This window comes from Zingiber officinale, chromosome 2A (assembly GCF_018446385.1).
Source record: "Zingiber officinale cultivar Zhangliang chromosome 2A, Zo_v1.1, whole genome shotgun sequence".
Taxonomy (NCBI): Eukaryota; Viridiplantae; Streptophyta; class Magnoliopsida; order Zingiberales; family Zingiberaceae; genus Zingiber; species Zingiber officinale.
Window position 1 is genome coordinate 156,017,311 of NC_055988.1, and position 11,439 is coordinate 156,028,749.

An 11,439-nucleotide genomic window follows, 5' to 3' on the forward strand; every position below is an offset into this window, starting at 1 on the left:
AAGTTGTACTTATTTCTTATATTCTTCTATGCTTGTGCTTAATGAACTGTAAGACGGGTTTCTCCACCTCCGAAAAGCTTCCGGAAAAGCGACCACTAGTGGACTCGTGCTTGAGTACGTAGACCCTGGACGTATTAACATTGGGGTTGAGAACCAAGTAAAAACTGTCATCATCTTTCTATCTTTATTTATTATTATTCCGTTGCATACTAATAACTTTGAAGAACGAACGAAAGAACAAACGACGAGTCGATATTCCCCCCCCCCCCCCCTCCCCTATCGACACGCATTGATCCTATATTTTTTTTACTATTCTTTAAGATCTATGCGTAGTACCGGCAGACCTTATTCAAAGGTATGCATTTAATTAGTTTAGCTAGCTATTTGTGTATATTCTTACTATGACATTATTGGAATTTATACACGGAGAGTGAAGCTAACTTTGCAACAACCATCTCCCACATTTAACATCACTGCAATTAGCAACTCCAACAACCCAACAATCTACCATACTTACGTAGTCACTGTCATTGCCCAAGCTGCCAATGTCGAGGTCTTCTTACCCATGTACATAAGTATGACAATGGAGAAACAGATGTGAGTTTGATTCTATCACAGTTAGATGGCTTAATACAGGTTGTATCAATGAGAAGAACCTGTTGCAGCAACAACCTTTTTTTGGAGATCAACCTAGTATGTAAAATACTCCTAGGTAAGAAAGCTTCGAGCAGTGAACCAGAAGTTCAAATAATGGAAGCTAAATCATCAAACTCCTCCATGAAAGGAATGTAACTTATATGTTGAACCAATATAGAAATTATCAAAGGGAGTTCATCATTATGAAGTTGAGAATACATTAAGTCCCTGACGTGGTTTAATATTTCAAGCCATGTTGTGCTAGCCAACATGGAGAAAATTGACATTTTGTTTGTCAATTGGCACACAACTCAAAAATAAAAATGATATTGAAGGTCTTCGACTCATAAGGCTTCCCTAAGCAACACTACTTTGAGGTTTTAGCAAGCTGCAAGGCTTCCGCAAGGCGACGTCTTCTAAAGGTCTTCTACAAGCTAGGGTATTGCTTGAGGATTTCTCAAGGCTTCCATGAGCTAGAGATTGTTAGCTAAATCTTTCAAGAGGTCTTCCACAAGGTTCCTTCCCAATTTCTTCTTCTTCGCTCCTCAATTCCTTTTATTGATTAGTGTCGACTGAGACCACCTTGATACGCCTTGGCACCACCAATATATTAGTAGGAAAGAGGAAATACAATTTGTAATCTAGATTGATATTCTTCTTTTGATAGGAAAGTAACATGTTAATCTTATGGGGAAAAAGATTAATTACCTTAGGTAATTTCCATAGACAATGTATATTACAGATTAATATAAAATATTATGAGTAGGTCTCTATATTAATAATATTTACATTTAAGTCTCATAATATTCCCCCGTCAAGCTAGTTCAAATATATTGAGGAACTCTAGCTTGAAATAGAGGGCCCCTTAAGGATTTGGTATCTACTAGCTAATCAACATGAAAAGAATTTCATTGAACTGTGCTGTCTTTCTAATAAAGCAAAATTTAATCTTTATATATTTTGACCTCTCATAAATATCATATTAAAAGTTATATGAATTGCGGCTTCATTTTCGTAGTAGAGCTTCATCTTCAAAGGAACATATCTCAATTTTATCATCAACTATTTGACCCAAGTCCATTAACCTACAGTCCACCTTGGCACTTAACCAAACTACAGCAATCAGTTTTTGCTCTTCTTTTCCAAGAAATAAAGTCTCCTCCCAAACAATAGTAATGTACAGTAGTAATGTGGATTGTCTATCCATACGAGAACATGTCTAATGTGCATGAATTAATTTATAAGCTAAAGATGACCTCCATCCCGAAACAAGGGACCTTTTCTTGGAGCACTCTTCATATATATCATAGATTCTCATATTGCTTCCTAATATTATGATATAGATCTATAGAAATTCATTGATCACACTAATTGCAAAGTAGATATCAAGTCTTGCGAGTGTAAGGTACTTCAGTTTCCCGGAGTGTTCGATTATGGACTTCTCAAGATGAGTTAGTGTCTTCCCTTGTATCATTACTGATCTCACATTGAGATCCATAGAAGTGTCAACTAGTTTAGTCCTATAATACTAGCCTCCTTAAACATATTAAATACATTTATTAAGAGATGTACATAGCAAGCAACTGCTATACCAAAAAAGTAATTGAGTTCACCAAAGTCTTTAATCTGAAAATATTGATGGAGATAATCCTTCATTGGATCATAATGAAATCATTACCGATAATGACCAATAATGATAAGGTGATGATAACGTCGTCTACATAGACAATATGAATGATATGTCTTCCTACCTAATAAGGGGAAATACTAAGTGGACTACCATGCTCCTGGTCATACCATACCCATGATAAACAAAGATAAAGGGCAGCTCGGTGCACGAATCTATGCAGGTCCCGGAAAAAGATCCATTGTACCATGCTCCTGTTTTTTGCAAGAAGTTGTTTTCAGGATTCGAACCCGTGACCTTTAGGTTACAAAGCAACAACTTTACCGTTGCGCTAAAACTCTCCTTCAATGATAAACAAAGATAAACTTTATAAATCAAACATTTTGAACTAGAACTGCTTCATCCCTTCTGATTCTTTTACATAATAGGCTAGACTTCCCCTAAGCAATAACAAAGGTTGCTTCATATGGTCCTCCTCAAGAAAGATTGTCAAAAAGGAAAGGAAGTGTTTTGGATGTGAAGCTGATAAAAGGGCCAACAATGGACAACTCCAATTCAAGAAAGTGGCGAACTAAAGTGATCTTGGCTATGAGAAAATGTGTTAAGATAGATCTATACTATAAAATCTGAGTTTATCCCTTAACCACTATATAAGCTTTTAGCTAGTAAACAACATCAACAAGAGAGCAACTGAAATCCACTTGCATCTGATTGGTTAAGTGTAGGGTTGTAAATGAGTCAAGTTAAGCCAAGCTTTGTGGTGTTCAAGCTTGTTTGATAAGGCAAACGAGTTAAGTCAAGCCGAGCTTAAAATGAACCAAGACGTTGAAATGATTATTCAAGATTGGATTGGTTTCTTTTTTATTAGTTTGAGTTTGGTTCATTTAGATGTTATCGAGCTATCAATTCAAGCTTGTTTGATTGTTTGAAACTTTTATATTTTATGCTTATTTAGATGGTTATTAAGCTTGATAATACAAGTTTTTTTTTTGTTCATTTGAAACTTTCTTTGTTTATTTAGTATGTTAATAAGAATTTTATTGATGAATACGATACATGAACTTTATTCGCGAATATTGTTCACCAAGAGTTCACAATCTTTATTCATAAACATTAACAAGCTGAATATATGTGTTCAATCTTATTTGTTTAGTTTGACGAGTTGTTCAAGCTTATTTATTTAATCGATCTTATTTCTATTAAATGAACATAAATAATCTCTTACCTAACCAAAAATCAAGCTTGCTTACAAACGTTTGATTCATTTATAATCGAAGGGCCTAGGTGGGATGTGAATATGTTAGGATGATGGGTATAACTATAAGTGGAAATGGTGCTGAGACAGAGCCAGCCCTATACCCAGTCAGCAATGGTGATAATGAAGATTGCACTAGCCCTTTGGCTATCTATTGGTAGTAGTGAGTTTGAAGGACAAGTGAAGTCGCTAGAGGTGTTAGTGACAAACTATTAGAAAATAGTGGTCACTTGGGGCAAGAGTTAGATTGGATTATTATTCTCATGATTTGAAATGTCGACAAAACGGACGGTATTTACCATTCCGGCATGTGACCAGCACCGATATATTACCAACATCGCAGTTGCGCGGTCATTGCAACCTTGCAGCCACCTCGCGAGGTGGCGGAGGGTGTCGCGACCCAACGACAGTCCTTCACAAGGGTGTGGGGGTGTCGCGGCTCTTCGTGGGGGCACGGAGGGTGTTGCAACTCCACGAAGGCCTCCGCAGGATCACGGTGCATGCAACTACAACCACGACTTTTTTTTTTAAGGTTAAATTTTTATTTTTTAAATAAGTATTTTTTTTAGTATAAATAAACTGTTAATTATTATATAATCATTAATTATATATAATAGTTATAAAATATAAGAATTATTTAAATTTTTTAAATAATTTTAAAAATTAATAAAATATTTTAATTTTTTTAATATATATTGAAATTGAATGCGAATTTAAAATAATCTATATTTTTTCTAAAATATAATTCTTAAACATTTCAAATAAATTAAAAAATTAAAAATTTACAAATACATTCAGAAAATAATCTAAGACCTTCAAATAATTTTATAATTATCTTTAAGCTTTTCAAATAACTTTATTATTTTAGCTCTAGTTCTAAATTTTAAGAATTACATTATTTTTTAAAATATTTTTACAAAAATTTATTAGACATTATCTTATCAGAAAATATTGAAATATGAGCTCAACCCTCAAAATATAATATTAATAATGTGCATATTTAATAATCAAATATTAATAAAATTAATATACACTTATACTTAAAAACTAAAAAAAAAAGTATCAAAATTGTATCAGCACGAAACGGTTCAGAAACTGTATCGTTCTGATCCAGGACTAAACTCCGACACGGATTGAAATTTAAACCTTGATTGTTCTTCAATTCAATAGTGTTTAAGATATTGGAAATACTCCTTTGCAGCTAGCATCACCTAAGAGATGTTTAGGTGGTTCCCTTGGTAGCTACCTCAAGGGAACATTTAATAATCAAAATGGCTTTTGATGACTACATACTTATGTTCTCTACTCATTGGTTGTCATGTTTATTTGATTGTAATCCTTGATGATCACCTCAATGATATGCAACTTACTAACAACTACAATTGATGTTGTGAAGGATATTGATGGGTTTTGGGTAAAAAAAGAAGGGTGGGCAAAAAAAGATACCCAACCTTATCTGAAAATTTATACCAAGCTAAACGAAAATTTGAGATTTTTTGCACTTTTTGGTCAGGTTTTGTGTTTTACATATGTTCAAGTCCAAGTTTGGTTCAAGTTGTCAGATTTTGTATCAAACATTCAAACCTAAAAAATCAATCCAAACTGATTTTGCTAGTCATTATTAAATAATAATAATAATAATAATATAATATATATAAGAAACATAATATATCAAATATTAAATTACAAGGCATATTAAAACATGAAAAAAAAAACTAAAAATGATCAATCTAACCTAAAATTGGAAAATTGTAAACTAGAAAAACCAAATCTGGCCCAACCCGTAAAAATATCAGGTTTGGATTTTGTTATACTGTTGGGTTTTAGACTCAGAATCAGTTTTTCTTAATACTCCATACAATTAAGGTCAGGTTCTTAGATTTGACAAAATTCAATATATATCATCCCTAAGAAAGAGAGTTGAACATTCTCTGGCTCAACATAGTGAGTTGACAATTGCTAAAATCGTTAAAATAACTGACAACCTCAGCCACTAGTGATTCATGTCATCCTAATAGAGATTATCTACATGCGACAATAGATATCAATCACCAGGTAGTCATAACAATGCAATAACTACTAATTATGTAAAGGTTTGGTTTAACCTTTGACAAATGATGAATAAGATTGTGTTTGATTTAAATCCAATTTATATAGGAATTATACCACCAAATTCAAACGCACAGACATGTAGGGTGTTCATATGGTTCAAACCATACAAAATTGAGCAAAGTCAAATGGAACTGAATTTTGCACTTGTAGTTTTCAAAACAAATATAACTGAACCAAATTTTTTTAGAAATCAAAATTCCTCCTTTTTTTTGCTCTGTTTCAAATTGAATAATTTATAAATTTTAGAAACTAATATTAAAAGTAAAAAAATTAAATATTTGTCTCTGAAAAACTGATAATTTAGGATTTTCCAGTTCGGTTAAAAGTTGATAAAATTAAACAAGAAACAAAATTTAATAAATTCTCTGAATGAAACAGAAAGACACCATTTAGTATAAAAACCAAACTTAACCACTATAGATTTAGTATGGTTTGGTTCATTGGTTTGGACCAAATAATGGACACCTGTACCCACATATGTGAGGGAGTAACAAGAATAGAAAACTATATGGACTTTCCAACTAGGTTGACTTTAAATCATGACAATGAAACTTAAAAAGAATGGTGTGGAGAATTTCATGTTATCATTTGATCCTCTAAATAGAAGCAATACGAATTCCCATTAAAGAGAGTACTAAATGTTAATTTAACTAAAAATCAAAATAGAAATGAACTCCAAAGAATTAAAATAGAAATTCCAAGCTTGACCTACCCAGCCAAATGAATAAGGGAGATTGTTTCCAGTTCCCAAAGGTACTGTAGCAATTGGAGGTGGTTTTGCAAGTTTAAGATCACAGACTACGCCAAGAAGCCAACCTGCTGTACCATCACCGCCTGCAACCTAAGATGACTTGTTTGTGGATAAGAGTTATTTATATATTTAAATTTGGAAGAAAACAAAATTGCAAATCTTGAATAAACCAAACAAATATCTGGCAATCCTAATTGGAATCATTCTAAAGCATTTCACTCACAATTAATCTTAATGTCTTCTCAATATGAGTAGCAAGATGATCTCCCTCAGATTTAAGCTTTTCAATGTTACCATAAAGTCTATGAAGCACCTTATCAGGAGCTTCTTCTCCTAAGTCAAAAACCTGAAGAAGAATCGATAAATCAAATACCTATTGTACCATTTTGATTATAAAGGATAGTATTCCCCATGTCATTTTCAAGTTAAGTACCTGAGCATAATTTAGAAGCTCACGGTATGTTTTTATCAGATCACCTCCAAGTTGGCCACCACTTCTTGAATTGATGAAAACAACCACAGGACAAGCCGGCTCTTCTAGGACATCAACTTTTTTTGACTCTGGCACTAGCATATAATCCGGGATATAGAAATCTCTCAACGAAGGACTTATCTTGGAATTACCATCCTCCATGCCTGAAGAGAAACTGCAATTCCATTGAATTGATAAGCAAAAATAACAAGATTCATCATTTTAACGCGTCAATTTTCAAAAACTTCATAACATATCTATATTTAGCAAGGGAAAGTTTATTTGGTAATAAACATAAATATGAGCAAGAAAAGAGGAGTTTGCTCTATAATTTTCCGTGTGTGTATGTCTATATATATATGCGTATTGTTGAAATTGATTGAATGGACTTCAACCAAATCCAGAATATAAATATCAGCGCGGTGCATAAACCCATTTATGCTGACGACAAAGATACTCTTTACCTATAAAATCTAAATTGCAGGTGAAGGAGATCACATAAATCAGCTCCAATTGAACTCCTTTATTTCATGCCACAAACTACATTAGAATCTCAACATCAAGAAACACATATCCTGGATCTCAGGGGTTTGGGGGAAAAGCAGATGCAAGATAGAACAATTACTTACCAACACACTAATTATTGAAAAATCAAACCTTTATGCCAAAACACATGATGCTCCGTGTATCACAGCTGAATCGGTATCTAGAAATGGATCTCTCCACATCACTAAGGAGGATCTTACTTTTTTTTATCTACTAAAGAAAAAACGCAAATCAGTAGCTAAATTTAGGCTACTAGGTTCCGCTTAAATCGGAGAAGCAAGAATAAGATAAGAATCTATCCACGACCAAAGAAGACCTTCTAAAAGAGCTAAACAAAATCTGATTTTTTTCGTAGTGATCAAAAGCGAAGAACATTGAGGGGAAGAACGTCGAATCATTTGAGTCGGGGAGGCTTACGGGGAGAAGGATTCCACGAGGAACCGCAGAAAGAGGCAGACGGGAGGGAGTCCTCCTCCGCCTCCTTATTTGTACACGGTGGTGGATCGGAATAATGGACTCCCATTGGACTGCGGGGAAAGAAAGGAATATCGCGAATGAACGGGGTCCAGTTACGATGAGAAACGTTGAGGTCAAAAAGAACGAGGAGGAGATTTCAACATCGGTGGCCGGCTCCACGTTCGACGGATGCGGGTCGATCCGGTGGCTGCTGCCAGGTCACGGCGCTGGACATCATCGATGCGCGTGGAATCTCTCGGGTGGTCAAGAAAACGAGCCACCAAAACATTCGACTTTTTTTTCACACGAAAAAAAATACAATTTGTTAGAATTTATTTTTATTGTCTACATCTTCATGACGGTGATCGTTATGGGAAAACAAATCACTCCTTAGAGCAACTGCAACGCTTTAACGTTTAAACACGTTAATGATTTTTTTTATTATTTTTTTTTTGAAAACTGTAGATATTAATGGCGTTCAGAACTTTGAACACGTTAATGCTACATTACAATAAAAAGATTTCCATGTCAGTATTAACGTTCCAAATTCAAGAGTGTTGATGTTCATGTCAACATTAACGTTCCAAATTTAACAGCGTTGCGGTTGATTAATTGATGATGATCATGATGTGAAAGAAGACTTATGTCATCTATCTATGAATTTCACTTTACTTATTCATCTTAAATAACTTTTAAATAGGCCTTATTTTTTTTATATGCTTAACTAAATTGGAAGTTTAAAATTGATGCAAAAGTGATGATGATACTTAGGTATAAGTCTATTACTTAGATATCAACTCTGTCATAAGGTTAAATTAAAAATTAAAAATTAAAAATTAAAAATTGAAGCAAAATGTGAAGATATCATTTTAACAATTTCTCCAATGCGGCCCAATACTTTTTGAAAAGGAATAAATCAAGGATACATTTACTCTAACATAATAGAGGAAGATTAGATATTCAATGAAACATTTTATATTCATTTGAAATTGATCCCAAGATTTTAATGAAATAACTATTTATACAAATATCAACTAGATTAATCCGTGAGAATAAATTGAAAGTTTAAAATGCATAATACAGAATATTTAGAGGAAATATAAGAATATTAAGTTTGTGCTCATAATTGAGATTATAGAAAAATAAGAGTACTGAGTTGGATCTACCTAATGTTTCATAGTTAATTTAGTATTTAGAGGAGAGAATCAAATGTTAAGTTTGACGTTGCTTAGATTTAATAATTTAGTATTTAACCTAAAACATTAGTTTGATTTTACTTTGTCAATGCCCCAAATGAACCCTTTTATCTATTTTTTTTATTTAACATCATCAGCTATCCAGTTCTACAATTCAAAAAATAAATTCAAATTTTCCTATTCACTATCATTCTGTTGTCATATGGTTTACTTAGTGATGTAATAATCCCATTCACTATCATTATGTTGTCATAGGATCTAATAGTAAAATTACTAAATAATAAAGGTCACGTATATTCAATTTAGCAATTATTCATTTAAATATGCGAGCATATCAAATACTGGATAAGCATTAATCGTTCTGCGTCGACGAAGAATATCAATAAATAGATATAAAATGAACCACGTAACCAAGCGAAGAGAATATTTGAGAGGCAAATTATCAAACCACGTATTTAAAGTTTTGAAATATTTAAATTATACCTAAATTTTAAAATTTGTAGCCATCTATCCCAGATATTATTCATTAGTAAGAGAATATATGTTTATTTTTACCACCAATAAGATTGAGTTGGCTAGTACGGAGCAAAATTATTATCATAGGATAAGGATTCGAATCTCGATAAAGTCGAGGAAAAAAACCCTCCTCCATATTGATGAACTATAGTTTTCCGATTTACCTCCCCATAGATGATCGTAGGGCCAACTGTGTGAGGCTACTGGAATGACGGATTCCACTTTTTCCTACCATTAACCTCCATATATATATAACCCAATCAATTAGTATCAATCGATACCATATTGGTATTGGTCTTCACCAGCCAATATCAAATTAGTCCTGATTTTTAAAGATTAGCACTAATAAATATGGTGTTGACGGATGCTAATTTGAAATTAATATTAGTGTTGATTTTTAAAGACTAACACCAATATGATGTTGGATGTTATTGATTTCAAACTAATGTGGTACTAATTTCAAACCAACACTAGTGTCAATATTTAAAGACAATTAATAATATTGGTATTGGTCTTTAAAAGTTAACATCATCGTCCATACGGAAGAGAAATTTATATATAGGGGAGAAATATATATATATATATATATATATATATAAGTGTTTCCCTGCGGTTTGTCTTCTGCGGTTTGGTGCGGCAACAGTGAGTTGGCAAGCCACGTCACCTTAGTTCAAATCAGAACTAAAAAAATTAAAAGGAAAGCAAAAAACTAAAGTCGCAGGCTAGGGTTTTTTTTCCCATCTCTCGCCGCGAAGGAGGTTTCGTGTGTCGCGACGCTCCCTCTCCGCCGAGAAGCTTGCCGCCTCCCTCTATCGTCGCTCCTCCCTCTCTCGCCGAGAAGCTTGCTGCCTCCCTCTATCATCGAAGCTTGCCGTTTCGCAGTCGCTCCTCCCTCTATTGCTGTCGTAGGAATAACTTCACTGAGAAGCAAGACAAGCTCCTGTGAGTTTGCCCTAAAATTTTTGCTCGCATTTGTCAAGCACCAACGTATTTCTAGCAACACGGTGTCAAGCACCAACATATTTCTTTTCCAACATTTTGCTCGCATTTGTAACTGTCTTATTGATAGTTTAAGGTTACCCTTTACTTCACAAACTATTGTTATTTTAAAAATCCTCTGACTATGCTCCTGCATCTTCTATTATTGTTATTAGTTAACCTAGATAAATAGTTTAAGGTTTTACTTCAGAGATTTTCTGTCCGTACTTTCACATCAAGTTGTGCTTTATGGTTAAGCACAAGGCTCATGTGGTTAGTTGATTTTGATGTCTTCTCGTATGATAAGTTACCATGAAGTCGTTTTACACTACTCATCTTTCTGTATGGTTAAGCACAGGGCTCCAACTTGTCTTCTTTTTAACTAAACATAATCTATAGTGTTAGTTCCATAACAAATTATCTTCAATATTTCTTCTGCAGAATGTTATAATATTTATTTTAATTTAAGTAATAAAAATTTGATTATTAGTTTGTTATTTCATGACATCATCAAGTTTTAGCAGCATCGAAAATACAAGACTTCAACCTGTAACATGCAGGGACTACAGACAAAGAACATTGGCGTGTGTTTCTAGATCAACAAGAATCCTGGAAGATAGTATTGCAGCTGTAGGCAACATGGATGATAAAAGTGGGTGACGCCTGATACTAGTTCATCTAGTAATATTGAAAGTGAACACAATGCTTTTCATGGACATAACCCAAGAATAATCCAAGTACCGAAATTCATTTGGATATCAGTGATGATCAACTTGATTCTCTTAGCCATAATCTTGATTGTGTTGTTAGTTCATCTTGTTAGTTAGTGTTAAGTAATGTTCATGTTGTAATGTAACTGGCTAAATATTTGTAATTCTGGACCAAAATTAATTT

General features: G+C 33.5%; 1 protein-coding gene across 2 annotated transcripts in view; it reads right to left on the bottom strand.

Annotated features, from left to right (window-relative positions):
* LOC122042857 (diacylglycerol kinase 5-like) overlaps positions 1 to 8,111 on the bottom strand; it is a 50,237-nt gene extending 42,126 nt beyond the window's left edge. Inside the window, exons 1-4 of one of the 2 annotated variants that reach the window (XM_042603202.1) lie at positions 7,817 to 8,111; positions 6,815 to 7,017; positions 6,605 to 6,727; positions 6,343 to 6,471 (exon numbers count right to left, since the gene is read on the bottom strand). In XM_042603202.1, the coding sequence (XP_042459136.1) occupies positions 6,343 to 6,471; positions 6,605 to 6,727; positions 6,815 to 7,017; positions 7,817 to 7,922 (561 nt within the window). In that variant the 5' untranslated portion in view covers positions 7,923 to 8,111. Of the gene's footprint in view, positions 1 to 6,342; positions 6,472 to 6,604; positions 6,728 to 6,814; positions 7,029 to 7,816 lie in introns of both variants that reach the window. The other variant, XM_042603203.1, reaches the window with a different exon arrangement.
* Between the last annotated feature and the right edge of the window lie 3,328 nt (positions 8,112 to 11,439).